The 19,732-nt window shown below is 37.6% G+C and overlaps 1 protein-coding gene across 9 annotated transcripts in view; it reads left to right on the forward strand.

The window, feature by feature from the left end:
- Positions 1–19,732, forward strand: part of Smarca2 (SWI/SNF related, matrix associated, actin dependent regulator of chromatin, subfamily a, member 2) — a 166,292-nt gene that overhangs the window by 25,154 nt on the left and 121,406 nt on the right. For all 9 annotated transcript variants that reach the window (XM_046459484.2, XM_046459489.2, XM_058584031.1 and 6 more), the window contains 4 exons: positions 8,186–8,444; positions 14,600–14,726; positions 16,617–16,790; positions 18,225–18,398. In XM_046459484.2, the coding sequence (XP_046315440.1) occupies positions 8,186–8,444; positions 14,600–14,726; positions 16,617–16,790; positions 18,225–18,398 (734 nt within the window). The remainder of the gene's footprint in view (positions 1–8,185; positions 8,445–14,599; positions 14,727–16,616; positions 16,791–18,224; positions 18,399–19,732) is intronic.

The raw sequence follows: 19,732 nt of genomic DNA on the forward strand, positions 1-19,732 counted from the left end.
GTGGGGATCGCAAGAGCCCTCCTAGTTGCTGTGGTCAAGCTTCAAAGGCCACTTGAGTTTCCTGACAGCCATAAGGAGAGGGGATCATACACCTAACAATTCTCACCATTTGGAAGGAAGTTGCTTACCAATTTCTCACACAAAACCACTTATAGATTGAAAATATAAAGTAGATTTTCTGGGTAAGATTATTGTTTAAACTACAGTAGTTCCTCAGTATTTGAGGATGATTGTTCTAGGACTCCTAAGAGATACCAAAATCCACAGTGCTCCTGTCCCTTATATAAAATGCTATAGTATTTGCATATAACTTGTGCATATCCTCCCTTGTGCTTTAAATCATCTCTAGATCATTTGAAATATCTAATGTAATTGAGTGCTATGTGAATAGCTGTTATTCCATATTTTTTAGGGAATAATGATAAGAAAAAGAACTCTGTCCATGTTCAGCACATAGGCAGTTATTTTTTCTGACTATTTTCTATCTGTGGTTGGTTGAATTCACAGATGTGGAACTGGTAGATATGGAAGCCTGACTATACTGTTATCTTCATCTTTATTATTGCAAGAGGCTTTGCATGATTAAAAACTTCAATAAAATTTATTCATAATAGAGTAACAGATTCCACATGACCAATGTCTTAGTCTCCGTGGCATAAAGTTAGAAGTTATGATATTATGTAATAGGTAGAGATGACAGAGTCCTTTGCATGGCCTTCTTGTGGTCTAACTTGATCCTGGTGATAGAACACAGAGGACTACAAAGGGCTGTAGAATGATGTTCTATGAAGGTTGTTTCATCTAGGATGGTGGTTGTTAAGAAATGGACAAGCAGAGTTTATAGTTCAGCTCTGATGAGAGCTTGGGATTGTGGGGAATGGGATGCTCCCTGGACATCGATAACATTTCTTGTGAATGATTTCTACTCATTTGGGCAAGTCCTGAGATGCTGGTCATTAAGGAACAATTAGTTTGCTATGTTAGCACTCTTCTTAAGTTTTGTGACTCGAACCATGGAAAATAATTCAGATCAGAATTTTTTTGTTTTTAAATATTTTATCTTTTGAGTTTGTGAGTTTTTTTCTGGTAGAGTCAGCTCTAAGAGTTGCCTTACCTGAATGATAAACTCGTCTTGTTAACTGTAGATATAGCATTAAGAATGGGTGTCTCAGGGCCAGTGGGTGTGTAACTCAGTGGCAGAGAACTTGCCTAGAATGCACAGGTCTTGGGTTTGGTCCCTAGCACTGAAAAACAGGGAAAAAAGTGGTTGTGTTAGTCTGTTTAGGCTGCTATAACAATATAGGGTAAGCTAGGTGGCTCAAGAAGAACAGAAATTTATTTCTCACTGTTCTGAAGGCTGAGAAGTACAGCATCAAAGTGCTAGTAGATTTGGAGTCTGCTGAGGACTTTCTCTTGTATTTATAGTTGGCACTTTCTTATTGTGTCCTTATATGGTGGAAGGGAAGGGGTGAGGGAAATCTCTTGGGCCTCTTGTTTAAAGGCACTAATCCCATTCATGAGATCTCTGACACCCTAGCTAAATTACCACCCCGAGGCCCCACCTTCTAATACTATTTCTTTGGGGATTAGGATTTCAACATAAAAATTAGGTGGGGGGATGGCAAACATTCAGATCCTGGCAATTAAAAAAAAAAGGTTTCAGTGGCTGGGGTTGTGGCTCAGTGGTAGAGAGCTTGCATTGCACATGTGAGGTACTGGGTTGGATCCTCAGCACCACATAAAAATAAATAAATAAAGATAATGTCTCTCTCTCTCTCTCTCTCTATATATATATATACATATATATATTATATATATATATATATATAAATAAAATAGTGGGGTTCCTTTTGACATGTTTATAAATGCATATATGTAGCTTTCTCCATTTTGATCCCCAGTCTACTCTCTTCTCTCCCCCTCATCCCAGTCCTCTATTCTGCTCGTCTTCCTTTTGTTTATTAATTTTTAATTGATGCATTATAGTTACATATAAAATTGGAATGCATTGTCAAGAAATTTCTGAAAGAATGTTCAATGTCCTTAGCAATCAGGGAGATACAAATCAAAACAACACTGAGATTTTATCCCACCCCAGATAGAATGGCAATCAAGAATTAAAATAATGATAATTGCTGGCAAGAGTATAGGGGAAACAGGTACTATTATACATTGTTGGTAGGACTGCAAATATAGTAAAAACACTTTAGAAAGCAGTGTAGAGGTTCTTCAAAGACTAGGAATGGAACCACTATATGACCCAGCTATCCTCTTCTTGGTATTTATTCAGAAGAACTAAAATCAGCCTACTACAGTGATATTTACATACCAATGTTTATAGCAGCACAGTCCATTACTAGTAAAATTATAGAATTAGCTTAAGCACCCATCAATAGATGGATGGATAGAGAAAATGTTATACACACACACATGCACACACACACACACACACAGGAATTCCACTTAGCTATGAAGAATAATGAAATTACAGCATTTGCTGGTGAATGAATGGAAGTGGAGAACATCTTGCTAAGTGATATAAGCCAGACTCAGAAAGTCAAGGGTCAAGTAATTTTCCTCATATGCAGAAACTAGAGAGAAAATTAGGAATGAAAAAGGAGATCTTGTGAAAACAGAAGGGAGATCAGTAGGGTAGAAGCACGGGTCCAAGCAGGAGGGAGGAGTGGAAGGAAAACGGAAGAACTGAGGAATGAAGTTGACCAAATTATGCTGGATGCATGGATGAATATTTAAGGCAACTGATTTTTAAAGAGAAAAAAAGTATTGATTGCACCAAGATTTCTGTGTAGCTACCTACTATGGAGCTGAGCCATTTGGTAGGTAGAGGATCACATAAGATTTAACAGTAATGACTGGAAAGGTTATACAAGAAAATCGTGCTGAAAAAGGCAATTTAAACCCTCTACAGGCCTTAAAACTGTAAAATCTCAGCTCTCAAGAATGCAGCCAGATATATAGGAGGAAAATAATATGTATATGTGTGTGTAGCTTGCACCCACTGCAAACCTGTTAGCTTACCCATGGTAAGGTGCACTTTGCAGTATTACACTCCCTTTGGAGGGAGAGTTGGGATCCAGATCCCAGCAGTCTGACTTAAGGGTTCATCTTGACCCTTTCCTATCTAGTTTCCTCCCTGACAAACTTATCAGGACAAAAGAAAGAATCTGTCTCGTAGTATGAGTACCAGATTGCAAGTGCATTTTGCTCTGTATGTAAAGAATGTAGCATCTCTTCTTTTGTAGAGCCTTTTTACTCTTGCTTCGGTGTCAACAAAATTGGTCATCTTATCTTCTCACCTTGGTATATAACAGTCTTAAATAACAAGTTTTGAGCAGAGGCCAGCTAGTCATGACCAGATAGCTGATGACTTGATGGAGAGAAGGGAGCAAAGCCTAAACTTCCCCAAAGATGGTGGTCTGGGACCTTGTCTCTTGGGCATAACCTCTAAATGTTCAGCTTGTCCTGGGGTGTCACCTTGTCACAGGCCTCTGCAAGCGCTGGCGTTGTAAAAATGACCTAGACTCAGCAGGAAGAAATTCCAAAGTGTTAAGAATGTAGGAAGCTGAATTGCTCACTTGAGAAACATTTTCATCCAAGGTTAAAATAATGGGACTGAATGAAGTAGTAAAATTTAAAGGATGAAGTTTTCAGTTGTCTGGGCACATGTACTTAATCAATACTTCATGTTCTCATAAACCCAACTCTGCATGCATTTTCTGGATCATTTCCAGAAATGAGGGATCTTATTCTTTTTTTTTTTAATACCCACCTCCAATACCCATGTCTTCCCTTATCAGATTTTTGCCATTGGATGAACTTCATTTTATTACCCACTGTTCATATCTTGTATTTTCTAACAGTTGGGCTCCATTAGAAATGAGCATATTTGGGAAGATAGGATTTTATGGCAGAGGGGACAAGGAGGCCATGAGTGAAAGAAGAAAAGAAGATTCTGTTACCGTTAGGAGCTTTCATCCACCACCTTTGCAGAACTTGTCCACAAATCTGATTGCCCAGGGAGATTTTCAAGTCACTATTTTTAAATCCTCTAAACTTAGTAAGATAAACTTTCATAGTAAGATAAACTTTCTTGCCAAAGGCATGTTTTAGATTGGCAATGAGGGTGAGTTAAAATAAGGCCAAATTTTTTAAAGTTAACATTAAACTATTTATTGTTTGTCTCCCTTCTAAAAGTAAAGTAAATATAATTGCTTATAACCATCCTGGTTAATATTTCAGGAAACAATAAAAGTTAGTAGGTCCACTTACCTGGAGACAGTTGCATTTCCCTTTTTTTTTTTCTTCCACTTTCTACTTATGCTTGGGTGAAGAGAAGGCTTTGGGCTGGGATGGTCTGCCTCAAACCAGCTCCAAAGTTAGAATTCACCAAAAGGGCGGTCACATTGGCCACCCCCAGGGAATTATGGCTCACCTGAAGGTACTGTGTATGGAAGGCCCAACTCTGAAGGCCTAACTCTAGTGGTTTCTAGTCAGAATTATGGGCCACTCTTGCCCTGGAACACACCCTACCTGCTGTGGGCACCACTCCAGTCTGACCCAGCCTTTTCTTTTCATTTTGATTCAATTTTCTTTTTGGAGATTAAAGGAAATAAAAAAGGGAACTGAAAAAGTTTTGGTTTGGGGAAGGTGAAGGGAGGGAACTTATGCTAGAAAGTTTTTGTTCAGTTTTTTTTTCAGTGCTTATCTCTCCTCACACTTTTTTTTGTTGTTGTTATTGTTTTGTTGTTGTTGTTTCTGAAATATTTCTTGGCATGTCCCATACTGTTCATTACATTTATTTTTCCAACCTATGGAAACCACTTGAATTCCTATGTAAGGCAAAGAATGGTTATTTGCATCAATATCCTTTGTGCCAAGTGGGAGTTCAGAATGCATAGAATTTCTGTGCATGTGAGACTTGGGTATTTTACTAAGTTTGTTGCCCTATTAAAAATCAGGCATGATGAGGTGGCATGCATCCACTCAGGACCTCCCTTAAGCAGTGCTGGGACCCCTTTTGGAGGTCCAGGGCATGTTTCTACTTTGACTTCTAAGGTGAGGACTGAAGAAGTAGATAGCATTTTGTACCTCTGACAATTAAGCTTAAAATGTTTATATTGAAGAGAGGCTAAGAGATAAGCTAAAGAATGTAATTTGTCTTCCATTTGAAGATGTCAGGGAAAGTTCCTGTGTTATGTAGGTGGTAGACCATCAATGTGTGGAGTAGAGGTGATTTCTGTGGATTGAGAGCAGACCCTCCACCATGCAAATGAACTGTAAGCCACCTGAGGAACAGGCACCAAACATAAAAAATGGGCACCAAATTGTGTTTGGGTCCCTAGCCACTGTAAATAGAAGTATTTATATAATCTTTTGGTGGGAGGAGAAAATAGACACAGTAATTAAACTTGTAGTGTTTAGTTAGGAAATGGAGTTTGCTTATAAGTGGCACTGATGGCAGATGCAGGAAGCATACATGAAGCGGACTTGTCCAAGTTTTTGTGCTAAGTTGTATTAAACTGTAGAGACATTCTGAACTGTGCTATGGAAAAGAGTAGTCCCAAAGTTTCCTTTGCCAAGGATTTTTTTTTTTTTGTAAAGCAGAATATAATATATAGTAATTAAATTAGGCTCCTTTATCTCCCTTTCCTTGGTGGTGATAAAGATGAGGGCTGAATATATGGAAACGTGGATCACACCACTGCCCTGTGAGGGGTGCATTATTATTTTTCCCATTCTATAGATGAAGAAATTGAGGCATAGAGTGGTTAAGTTACTTGCTCAGGCTTATGCAACCATTTGGTGCTGGAGCTCAGACAAAACTTATCATTTCTTTTGGGGAGAAGAAATACATGCTTTAAATGTACCTACTTAGTGCATATCAAGTTGTAGAACTTTTAAATTAGAGATTTGATGTAAGTTTATGTTTAGATTTCTCTGTTTCTCGATGTTAAGGAAGGGTCAACCAGATTAGAATGTCTTTATATTTAGCAATTGAAGAACGCTAACCATATATTTATCAGATTTAGTTTGGAGACACAGACTAAAAATAACTGGATACCTTTCTTTGATTAAATACAGTTTTAAAAATGGTGACTTGAAAATACCTCAAGGAGTCCTCCTAGGATTCTGCATCAGTCGTACAGACAGCAATGCAAAAGATGAGTGCCCAGAGTGAGTGACTTGTGTAGCCCTGTTGTACTGTTAGGACTTTGTGAATTATTTGAACTTTGAAAGGAGAAAAAACACTTTGAAAACTGAATTTAAAGTAATTATTGTGATGTTATTAGTGAAACCCCAATTTTCTTTACATTGAAGGCAATGGTTCTTGGAGGATTTAAATATATTAAGTTCACTATTTAGTATACTTAAACTATGGCTTCCAATATATTTAAATGAATTAACTTCTTGAGCTTATTAAAGAGATTCATAGGATCACAGGGAATTAAAATAAATGTTAGAAATCTGTATCTCCTCTCATTTGACCAAATCCTACCTAAAGCAACCCAAATGAAAAATGTACCCTACTTTAAAGACCTCTAGGGGAAAAATATTCTAAAACTCCCCTCTATAACTCATTCCAGTACTTTAACAACCCTGAGATTTAATGTTTAGAAATTGGTTTCTAATATATGGATGAAAGGAACTCTAAATAAAAAATTAGGAAGAGCTATGCATTATGTAAAGGACCTCCCATTCAGAAAAAAAGAAAATACTTAGCTGGGGAAAAAAATTTCATTATGATAGTACATACCTGAAATTTAAAATACTTGAAATAAAAAATAAAAATAGAAAATGCACCCTCCCTCCCAAGATTTTTTCCATCTGTTCCTAGAACCAGGGCTGCAAATTACCTTGAGAAGAAATCTTATCTGGCTTTATATCTTTTGGCAAGTTTTGCTTAATTTCAGAAGGAGGTGAAGAAAGACTAATAATGCACGTGCGTGCGCGCACACACACACACACACACACACACACGAGCACAGATGACACACAAGGTGATTTCCTAAGCAGTTTGTTCTGATTCTTCACATTCTTCCTGTCAAAATGTTTGCTTATTGCTTTCTTTGCATTGTTATTTGATCCCATTTCTGAATGGTATTTGTTGGAAATTGAATAAATGTGTTCCATTTTTCATAATGTATGTCTTTGTATGGTTAATTATTAAGCCATTCTGAAGTCTATAGACTATTGTTTGTTACCACTTAATAACTTTTTTTCTTAGAAGGGATATAGAAAATAGTTGGAAGAATGCCTGTTAGTAGCTTTAACATATGCTTACTAAATTTTTTTGTATTTACTAACTCATCTGGTAGCATCACTAATCTTATTTATAATTTTAAGATCACTAAAAATTCATCCAGGAGTAGAGATGTAGCACTTCTTATTTAGATCTATACCTAGCAATTAAAGCTATGAAATTTAATGTGGAAAATTACTTTAAACTTCTTAAATGTATTTTGATAAGCTTAAAGGTTGTATGTTATTTGCTTGTGATAACATGAGAAAAATGCTCTCTTGAATCTTAATCATTTGCAAATTTTTATCAGGTGAAATAAGCAGATTTCCCCGCTGACTTGTTTTTAGAAATATTTTCTAATATATAGTTAAAAAAAATAAGTTCCTGAGATTTACTGATGAAGCCTGAAATATGTTCTAAATGCCACTAAGGAAAAATGTAAGCCCTTTTTAGCTCACATCAGAAGACCAGCAGACTCCTTGCCCCTAGGCTGGGTCTGAGGTTTGCAGTAAAGGGGCTGCTGTGGACCCCTCTGAAGTTGCATCCCTTGTTATGTAACTCCCTTATGCCTCTGAAATTTGAATGCACCTGTAATTCTTTTTTAAAAGCCCATCATAGCCCTGCATTAAAAGCTATCCCGCTATATCCTTAATTTATTACCTATGAATCATTTTTGGACCTTGTTCACCAATGTTAGTTAATACCATTTCCCTATTGGGATAGATGCCAGATCCTTTTTTTCTTTTTCCCTTTCTCTTTTCTCCTCTCCCCTCCCTCCTTCCTGTCCTCCTTATGTCCTCTTGCCTTTATGTATTTTAAGACATTTGGGGGTCTCATCTCTGGTCCCCAGGGACAGGTGTGTGGCCAGTGGGCACCACCCTGCCTGCCCTGCCCCCCCTGCCCATGTCACTTTTATTCCTGCAGGCCCGGGGCCCGAGCTGCTGAGCGGCCCCAGTACCCCGCAGAAGCTGCCGGTGCCTGCGCCCAGCGGCAGGCCCTCTCCTGCGCCCCCCACAGCCGCACAGCAGCCTGCAGCAGCAGTGCCGGGGCCCTCCGTGCCACAACCAGCCCCCGGGCAGCCCTCGCCCATCCTGCAGCTGCAACAGAAGCAGAGCCGCATCAGCCCTATCCAGAAGCCACAAGGCTTGGACCCCGTGGAGATCCTGCAGGAGCGGGAATACAGGTACTGCCCTGCCTGGGAGGGGTCAAGCCATAGGACTGGCAAGTGCTGTCCTGCACAAGGGTTGAGGTGCCTCCTCAGGCTGTGGTCATTCTGTTACGGGACAGGGAAGAGCCAAAAGCAAACTCTGGAGGCAGAAACTCATGCCACGAAAATGGTTTCAGAACAAAGCTGTAGAGAAGAGTTTGTGTGCCATTGCGGGGACTTTGTGGTGGCCGACTGTGGTTTTGGTCATGCAGTCAAGAAAACTTTATCCCCTCCATGCATGACAGGTGCTGGGATCCAGACATCAAAAGCCCAAGGATATGGGCATCTCACTCTCGGGTTACGCAGTGTGTTTTCCTTGTTTGTCAGTTTATGCCCTTGACGGTCTATGAGGTGATCAGATGTTGAGTATGCTGTGTTGGGGTGACCTTCAGATTGGTAGCACTTCTCATGATACTAAAGTATGCTTTGGTAGATTGCTATAATATTTTCTTTGTTTTAAATCACACATGTTTTGGTCTATTGCTTGGAAAATCCTGTGTAAGTATCTTCAAATGGGGTCCTTATTTAAAATGTTATTTCAGAAACTTAATTTTCACTGAATTTGGCATTTTTATCCAAAATTGGGGTTTGGCAGACTTTTTCTGTAAAAGACCAGACAGAAGAAAATTTATGCTTTGCAGAGTTGCACCTCCCAGGCACAAATACTCAGCTCTGCCCGTTTTGTGTAAAATACCCAGGCAATAATTGCTTGGCTTCATTCCAATATAAAACTTTATTTATAAAAACAGACTGTAGACAGGATTTGACCTGTACACTGTATTGCAGACCCCTTATGTAAATGGTGAATGTCAACTCAAAAGGGAGTTCACTTAGTATTGAGCCAAGATAAAGCCAAACCAAGACTGTGGATCCTAGATTTTTTCAGAAAGTATGCTATGGTCAACTAGCTATATAACCTTGGTTACATTTCTTTTCTGTGATTCAGTGTACTCATATGTTAAAAGAAGGTATTATGGTGTTTCTCATAGAATTGGGAAGACATAATGGCATAGAAACATTCAGTAAATATTAGTTATTATTATTATTTCCCCAATATTATTTAATTTTAAAGGAAATCAGCATTTAAAATTTTAATTAATGTTAGTATACATTGTTTGAATTCCCCTTTAAAACATTACCTTAATCTTTATTGACAAGCACATGACTTGTTATTAGACTAAAATTAGTCAATTTTGAGGGTTACTTGGAAAGATTCATAGTAACTGGCATTAGATGTATATAGTTTTTTGGCAGAGAAGTATAACTTTACTCTTTCATTACTATCCTCAGCTAAGAGCCTTTAAGTTGTAGTTTTCAAAATTTCACATATACCTAGAATGCTAGATACTTATCATCAAACAATATTTCAAAACTGATATGTGGATTCAATTGGGTGAATAGTTTTGTGGTACAGTGTCAAATACTAGCCCAGCCAAGGCAGGAGAACTGTCTTCATGTGTAATACTTTGTGTATGTTAATATAGACATTGAAAAGTCAACAATAGGGTAAAGAGGCATTGTGAAGTTACTCTAAATTTTGGATTCCCTAAGAACTAACATTCTTTTTTCCTACTCTGAAGGTGCAAAGCTGCTGTACCTTTGTTAAATCATATGAATTGCCCTCAAGACATTCTCTATCAAGAAATTTTGTGTAATATCTGGCTTTTTCTCCTTAGCCTGTTTCTTTTGTGTGTGTGTGTGTTTTAACTGTTTATTTTGCTGACTCCTAAATTTTCTATATTATTTTCACCAGAATTTTAATTGCAGGGCTAATTTGTAATGAGCTCATATTTGTACCTTTTTTGGAAGTGTGATCTTAATGGATGGTTATGAAAATCTTTTATTCTCCAACCCCATATTAATAAAAAATTTGTATCAGTTCCTTTTAAATTATACACATTGTAAAATGTGGTGGAATGGCTATTTTTCATATTATTATTATTATTATTTAATATCTTTTGTAAACTGTGTGGCTTTAGAAATCATTGATCTCAACAACCTTGGGTCTGAATTTTTTTATGGCCTTCTAGAGAAGAAGCATAAGTTTCTATTGGTAATATTGCAGGACCATATCTTTGTTATTTATAGAGTAATAGTTGCTTTTTGCTTATATGAAGATAAATTGTTTATCTGCAGAGACTAAATTTATCTATTAAAAAGTTTAGATTAAGGCCTTTAGATACTTTTTCAAGACAGTCACAAACCTCTTTTCTTTTGATTCTCTGTAGTAGAATGGCTTACTAGTCTTTAGCCTGGTTACAAGAAGGATCCATTGCATTTTTATCATCTGGCTAAAGATTTGAACAATGTCTTGAAAAACCTCTTTTACACTTTGATAAACTTTGAGCAAAAATTATCTGTCAGAAATTCTTTAACAGATGTTAATATCTTTGGCCCTTATAATATCACTTACCTTGTCTGTGAAAACTGCAAGGAAATTATGAGAACTTACTTTTTTTTTTTTAACTTTTAAGTCCGTTGGCTGGCTTTTCCTTGTTCATCATAAAATCAGAATTTTGACAAATTGACCTTCTTTAGTAGGTCGTAGCATAAATAAGTTTCTGCATGTGAACACTTTGCCTCAGATCTGTACAAGCTCTCCAGTTAAGACATTTTTCCCTATTTAAATTGGATCCTTTCGTTTTTGATGGAATTTTATTGCTTCTTTCTGTAGTTAGTGTCAGGGAGAGATTTCTACCCGCTGCTCCTACCCCCCTTTGGCATACTTCCTTTGCCGTCTCATTACACCCAAGTTCATTTCCTTCCATTTAGAGTTAGATGTCTGAACAAAAGTACTTCAGGAGTTGTCGCATTGGCGTGTAAACTAATTCCACGAATGTTTGCATGGGAAATGCATTTCACAGTCGAAGGGGTTTATTTGGGAAGGGTATCTTTGAATATATCAGCCCTATATGGAATGGAGTCAGAATTCAGTGTGAAAACAGTCTGCTTGTTTCGGGAGCAAGCATGGGCTCCCTACTGGTGGTATTTTTGGTCTTGCCCTAGTCTCCATTGCAACCCTGAAAATTTCTTCTCAAAAATTACCAATAGCCGCTTTACCAGCAAAGTTACAAAAAGTCATACACATGCTTTCTCTCTGTCTTTTTAAAGTGTCACTCAGCTCCTTGAAGGAACAAAATGTACCAGTGTCATTTTCTGTTCAAATAACTCTCCTACAGGAATCATAAACTTCTTCTCTGGACCTGAACAAATATCTGTTGCCTTTAATGGAACTCTTTTTCTTGCCAGAACAGTAACCCCTCTTGATTTACTGTTCATCTGTATGAAAAACCTGAGTGACCTAATTCTGCTTCAATTTTCTGTACTCGTGAGGACACTAAATGAGTCTCCCGCAGTCATGCAGTATTACATCTTGCTGTTGTTTCAGGAAGTTCAGAATCCTGACTCTCTTTATCAGACTACCTGCCGAATCCCACTGATGGGAAGATGAAATTGTCTGGAGTGGAGCATTATTTAAAATGAACATTTCTATTAAGCACAACAACAACAAAGATATAATTTTCTATGTTAAAGAAGCCCCTCCTGTACCTTTGCTATCTACCCACCATGTGCAGAATTGAATGCATATCATTTCATTGTGAAGGTTTCCTTGCCTCTTCCAGAGTTTTTACTTTGTACTTCTTGCTTCCCTTTCATAAAAGAGAGATGTTTTTGTGTTGGGGACTGAGATTCATTAACAAATGACAAGACCCTTAGGAGAAGCAGTCATCACAGGGAGAAAGAAGTGTACCCCCCAGTTCCTACCTGCTCTAGTGCCTCAGGCACCCACACCCCTTGTTGCAAGCTCCCACTCCACACCTCTTCCTTTACCCTTCCCCCTTTGCCCTTCCTTTACCCTCCCCTTGTAGTTCAGTGAGGTTTAATCTCAGCATCATCAGCCACTTGTCCTGCAATGAGGTTATTTATTTCCTAGTTCCATAGTCCTTTGGAAGATTAAGGAAAAGGCAGCTATTCCCTCTGATTTAGCACCTGGCTCACTTTGTCCAAGAGCAAACCAGAATATAAAGGGGTAGTTTGAGTTCTAGGTTATTCAAATACGGAAGGTCTGTCACAAATCTAGAACCAGGGTAGCCAAATTGTTGGCAGCCCTCTCACTCCACTACAATATTCGATTTTCTTTTCTTATGGGCATAATCATAAGGCCATAAAGTAAAGTAGTTTCAAAGGTAAAATTGTTTGTATTTTACATTTTTCCCCTAGTGGATTTTCCTCCTAATGGCCTGAGTATCAAGATATATCATCTGCTGCTATATTTGGAGAATTGGGGCTATGTGTATGGTTAATAAAATGAATTGGATAAATGAATTTTGTATTTGTTTCATAAAATAAAAATAAAAAACCATGATAATAACCCCATGACCATCATGACTGGGATGAGGGAAAAATTTGAGAGAGTTTGAATGATATTTCCAGAAAAGTAAAAGGGTAAAATCTTCTCATTGTTGTTTGAACTCACACAATTTTAGTCTGTTAGGTGTTTAGACCATTTAAAAGTGCTATTATTTGCAATGGTGTGCTTACTGTAAAGTAATAGCTAGGTGGTGATGATAATGTGAACACAATGGTGATAAATCATTTAGCAAATCAGAATCAATGGCAAGCGTACCAAATAAAATAGGAATCTATCATCTATATTATTTATAGTGAAGCCAGTGGAAAATAAGTCATTTTTATTTTAATCATCTTTAAATGTTTGAAAAAGATGGTATTTTATTTCCCTCCCAAATCAAACATCTGAAATTTTTAGGCACACACTCATCTTGATATTTAGGCCATAGGAAGTATGAAGATCCGTTGCAGCACCTAAGTATCACAAGGTTTTACTCTTTCAAATTACTCTGCAACATCATAAAGGTTGAAAAATAATGTAATAGCCATTTTTGACAGAATCCTTAATTTCCAACTTTTGTAGTGGAGGCCAGGAAAGTTCTCAGAAAGTGTATTTTAATGATTAACTTTATTATCAGAGTGGTTTTGGTATCAGGTAAATGAGGGTTTCAACTCTGGTCCTATGATGTCCAAAAGTTCTTTTATTTTCATCATCAGTAAAATGGGACCATTGTAGTATTCACCTTGTGAGATGAGTGTGTGCTTGTGCACATGCACTTGTGTTTGTGAGAGATAATTAAATAAAATCATCCATTAAATGCACTTAATTTAGTATAGTTAGTATTTACTAGGTTAACTCACTACTTCTTTTATTACTATTTTTATGAACTCTATTCCAACACAGTTTTGCCCTCAATTTAGGAGGCAAATACATTTAAATGACACATAATTACGCATAAGAATAGGGTTTAAAACCTATTTCAAGTGTGTATTTGTGACAATAATGGTATTCCAAAGGAATGAAGAGAGATGTCTTGTATTTCTGTTCTGCTTTCATTATGGGGAAGTACCTGCAGTTATATTTTTGATGGAGTCTAAAATCAGAATTCCCAGCATCCTTCTCTAGAAACTCTTAGATTTTAACTTCTATGTACTGATGCCCCTGATTTTTGAAAAATGCCTAATTTGTCTTCTTTTCTCAAGCAAGCACTCTGCACAGAGGAAGTGGTTGTGGCTGGCAGGGCTGTCTGAATGTTTGGGGTTGGCTGGTTTCTGTGGCCTCAGTTCCTACTGCTCTTGCCTGCTCTGCTTTAGCTGCTGTTGTCATCAGAGTCTTGGCAAGGAGTACAAATGGCCTGGTTGCCTTAGGACAGAACTGGAGGTTAAAAAGAAAATTCTGGTCTCAGCTGTGCACTCTGGCTGGCTGGGAATTAGGGAACAAGTCAGATTTTCCTGTCTCTCATTTTCTGTTTGTTAAGAATGAGCAAGAACATTTGATTTTATTCCCCCTAGATGTAGCATGAGCTTTCTTTCCGGGTGTTAGAGAGAAGTTATGGAGAAAGTCAGAGTGTTAGGTAACATATAGCACCTGTCTATATTAATTCAAAGGTAGCTTTTCTCAGCTTAACATCAAACAATGTAGCTGGGTGTCAGAAATCTACTGTCAGTAACTGGTATGTTTTGCCATGAACTTGAACTGAGGTTATTGTTGATCATTGAAGACTAAATCGTAATGTATATTTTCATCTCCCCCCTCCCCCCATTTTATTATTTCCTTTCAGACTTCAGGCTCGAATAGCTCATAGGATTCAAGAACTGGAAAATCTGCCTGGCTCTTTGCCACCTGATTTACGAACCAAAGCAACCGTGGAACTGAAAGCACTTCGGTTGCTCAATTTTCAACGTCAGGTAATACCTTTTCCCCAGTGAATCTGAGATGTAGGAAGTAAATGTAATTGTTCCTAAAGGGTGATCTGAGTGTTTCCTTTAGTCTCTTCAATGTTGTTATAAAGACATAAACTCAGCAAATTAGCATATCTTTTAGACCAACTGAGTATAGCTAATAGTATAGATGAATTGCTTATTATGTTTTTTTCTTCTGCACATCAGAAACATTTCTTCCCCTGGACTCTGGTTTACAAAATCAGGGTTTGGGCATTTGTTACTGTGAATGAAAAACCTGGAGAACAATTAGGGCTAGCTCATATTTGCCTTTATGGTGCCAAGGAAAAATGAGGAGGTGGTTGATCAGAGTTTCTTGGTAAGCACAAAGGTAAAATATTAGTCATGAAAATAATTTTTTAAAATGTGATAGCCTTTCTACTATATAGCTCATTACTCATAGAAGTGCATGAAACAATGTCTTGTAACTTGATTACTCTTTTCAAAACCTAACTTTGGGGCACTTGATCCCACATTGACTAATCAATGAGTTGTTATCTGGTCTTATTATAGTTTTAAGTAGTCACTTCTTAAAAACTAGCATAATGATCTATTTTCTGATTTCCAAATCAGTAGGAGACTTGTGAAATGAGGTGGAACTAATTTTTACTTTGATGAGTTTTGCCATGCTGACCCCAAAGGTGCAGGTCTCCCCATCTACAGATTGCCAGATAAAGTCAAAGAGGATAAAGAGATTTTCATTACTAGTTAGATGGGTTTGTTTTATTGAAGGCCAGGGAGTGAAAAATGAATTATTAATAAATAAATATAGTTTGAAAGTATTGAATTGCATGATTTGGTCTGTTGGAGGATGTGACTAAAATCCTTAGGCTACTTCCTGTGCTGTTATCATGTGAACTTGGATGTACATTTGACTTATAGGTTGTCATTACAGAAAGGCATCAGTGGCTGGATGCTACTTGGCAATAGATTTGAATTTAGTTTAAATTTAAAAAAAAAGAAAATCCTCCAAGTTCCATTTATTTCTTTATTATAGGTGACTTCATAATATGAACTAATGAAAGTGATAAAATTTTGTTAAGTGAATATTAGCTAAATTTATTTTCAGGAATAAGCTTAGATTCAAAAGAGCTTCATTGTGCTGGACTCTTACTGGTATCTGAGTTTTGTTTGATAGTATTGAAAAATCTGTCACCTATAAAGTTTCCCAATTACATTAACTGCAATTGATGCTGATTTCAGATTCAATTGAATGAGTATTGTAATGTGTGCTCCCAAGTCCCCTTCTCCTGCTGCCATATAGCATACAATATGATCACCTACAGTAAGCTCATGATATAATATAAAATTTAAATATATTGCAAAGAATATTATTTTTGAGTGTGAGGAAAGCAAAACAGGTATTTTGCATCATTTATTTTAGGTTATGAATTCATATTATTTGAGTACCTACTGCTACCTTATGACATGAATAGAAAGCACCTCTTTTATTCTTTTTGCAAATCATCATTAAGGGTAATCTTTAAACACACGAGAATCTTAGCATGACATTTAAAACAAAGTAAAAAAATTTAAAGCTTATTAACTAAATAACATCATGAGAGTAATTAAAGAGAATGAATTAATTTAAAGTCAGGACAACATCCATATTTTTCCCTTTTTACTATTACATTACTATAATTGTTTTTTATCTGAATTATTTGGAAAGAAAATTCATACCATCCTGGAAAATACCATGTGAATCTGACATGTTTTTAGTTCCTTCATTTAGTTTAGGCTAACTGTGACTGAGAAACTTTAAGTAGTTCTGTTCCATTAAATGGAAAAGAGAGAAGGTCAGGGCTCAGGAATCCAGCTTCTGTTCCCGAGACTGTCTAACAGCTCTCCTCTTGACAGCTGAGACAGGAGGTGGTGGCCTGCATGCGCAGGGACACCACCCTGGAGACGGCTCTCAACTCCAAAGCATACAAACGGAGCAAGCGCCAGACTCTGCGAGAAGCCCGCATGACTGAGAAGCTGGAGAAGCAGCAGAAGATCGAGCAAGAGAGGAAGCGCCGACAGAAACACCAGGTCCTTAGAACTGGGCTTTACCTGGATAGAGGTGTCTGATGGGGTCATTGGACAGGGTCAAAATGACTGCAGATATGTCCCTTTCAGGTGGTGGGAGAATCACAAAAATAGAAAGGCCTCTTGGAGTTTACATAGTTCAGCGACATCATTTTTATACATCAGAATACTTAGGCCAAGAGATAAATGGGTGACCTGCCCGAGATCACATACTTGGTCAGCAGCAGAATGAAGTTTAGGACCTAGCTTTCTTGAATTGCAGTCAAATATTGTTGGTTGAGACTACTATAATAAAATACCAGAAACCAGGTAGATTAGAAACAACAGGAATTTACTACTCAAAGTTCTTGATGCTGGAAGGCCAAGGTCAGCATGCCAGCATAAGCCAGTTTCTGGTGAGGACCCTCTTGTGGTTTGCAAAGTGCAGACTTCACGTGTCCTCATATGGCAGGAAGAGAGCAAGCAAGCTCTCCGGGATTCCTTTATAAGGGCACTAATTCCATTCATGGGGGCCCCACTTCTAATACCATCACATTGCAGGATTCCAGCATATGAGTTGGGGGGTGGGGCCCCGCAAACACATCATACATTTAGTCGATAACAGGTATCATAGTCATGGTTTCATGGAAAGCTGCCTAACAGGTAGGCATAGGTGGGTTTCCCAGAACAAAATCCTGGGAAAAAGCAACTTGGAAAAGGAAAGAATTGAGCAAAAAGTTATTTTTATTACAAGTATAAATATGGGATCCTGGGCTTTTTGATGGCCCAGTAGAAGGTTTCACAGGGGCAGATATTTAAAAATATTCCTTTGTAGGGAATATTTTGAAATAGTTTGATATAGGATTTAATTTTGTTTTTATAATCTTTTACATTTTGTTTTTTTTCTTGTGCTTAATTAAGTGACTTAGTTTCCTTTTAAAAAAATATTGAATTTTAGTATAAATAGGGTATACATTTTCCCTCCTCTATTTAAAAAAATGACTACAAATTTGTGCCATTTTCACTTCATATAAACATATTTTATATCACCGTTCTAAGATATTTAAGTTAGAGCAGAGGAAACATTACTTTTGTAACGTGATTTTTCACTGGAAATACCAGGTCCCTCAGGTTTATTTTAGAGTGCAGGAGCGATATGCTTTAAATTTGTCATTGCCAGTCTCTTTAGTCCTGGATCTTCCCATGTTGAAGCAGCCACACCCCAGAGATGGAGTTGGCTTTTCTTCTACAGATATGCAATAACACAGCCATGGAGAGGTGCGTTTTCCCACTGGCCCATAGCCTGTCCCTCACTTGCAGAGGCCAGGGCACCTGTCCCAAAATAGATTCTAGTCTGAGTTGTGTTATGTGTACATTGAGAGTCTTGGACTAAGTTGATACCTTGATGTTGGGAAGTGCATCTTAATCATCCTTTTCTCCCCCTTGTGAATCCTTTAGGAATACCTGAACAGTATTTTGCAACATGCAAAAGATTTTAAGGAATACCATCGATCTGTGGCTGGGAAGATCCAGAAGCTTTCCAAAGCAGTGGCAACTTGGCATGCCAACACTGAAAGGGAGCAGAAGAAGGAGACAGAGCGGATCGAAAAGGAGAGAATGCGGAGACTGATGGTAAGGGGGCTCCCTGCAGGAGCCCAGCCGGATGCTCGGTTCATATCTCTCTGCACTGAGAATATGAAATAAGGCAGGAGAAATGAAAGCTGCTTATCAAACATGTTAAAAAGTTTCTTTGAATTTCTGGAGGATGGACTATGAGTGTCTTCTCTTTCTTATACAAAGATCTATGCCATAGATCTAGGGCCAAACTTGATGAATGTGGTGTTGTACCATTGTTGTACAGACTGTAGCTTCTCACTTACATAAAGACAGGGACGGTGTTTTACTGGAGTTTGATAATTAGATCTGGAAGAATTATAAATGAGTTTCTTCTAAAAACATCACTTCTCTGAGATGAACGGCCAAGTCCTTTTGTCTGTGTGTATGTGTGTGTGTGTGTGTACGTACACGTGCACGCTATTGGAGGATCAAACCCAGGTTGTGCATGCTAGGCAAGCACTCTACCACTAAGTTACCTGTATGAATGATCAAGTTTTTTTTTTTTTTTTTTTGAGTGATGAAAATGTTCTGGACTTGTTAGTAATGGTGGTTGCACAACTGTTTGAATATACTAAAAATGACTGAATTTTTTGCCTTTTTTTATTGGTTGTTCAAAACATTACAAAGCTCATGACATATCATCTTTCATACATTTGATTCAAGTGAGTTATGAACTCCCATTTTTACCCCAAATACAAATTGCAGAAAAAAATGTGAATGTGTAACTGATGTGATCAAGTTTTTTTTTAATGAATAGCTTATTAGGTCTTATCTTTGAATCCAAGAAGGTCCTGGTTTTGGAGCCTCTTGGTGCTAATCAGAAATTATTCTGATAACAGTGTAAAAAGTGATTTTTAAGTTAATTTTGAGATGTTGCTTTTTTGTGGCAGCTGTGTTATTCTCAAGAGCTATTCATGGATCATTACATTTGCACTGTTAGTTTTTAGTGGATCTATAAGGGATAGCTTTATATTGTTGGAGTATTTGGTTTTATTGGCTATTTATTTCTGAAATTGGACAAAGCACACTCTAGATTTTAGGAAAGTGTAAGCAGTCGGTCCTGATGATAGGAGACCTGCAGAACTGTCTGGGGCATAATGCCTGAGTGGGTGAAGAGAAACTTTCAGCCCATAGTTATGTACCTGGGAAATTCTGAGTGACACTGTCTTCCTTGCTGGTATTACAGTCTGTGTTTTATTTTCATTAATTGTTCTTAGATTCCATAAAGTAGACACTATGTTTTTAAAAGGTTCCAGGTGTTCCTAAATCTTACTGCCTTATCCTGCCTCCCTCTCTGTTTTTGGGAGGGAGGGGACTGTCCAAGAGATTTCTCACTAGCTAGGGAGTCC

The sequence above is a fragment of the Marmota monax genome, unplaced genomic scaffold, assembly GCF_021218885.2.
Source record: "Marmota monax isolate L192 unplaced genomic scaffold, Marmota_monax_Labrador192_F-V1.1 WCK01_AAM20220418_F8-fsc00059, whole genome shotgun sequence".
Lineage (NCBI taxonomy): Eukaryota > Metazoa > Chordata > Mammalia > Rodentia > Sciuridae > Marmota > Marmota monax.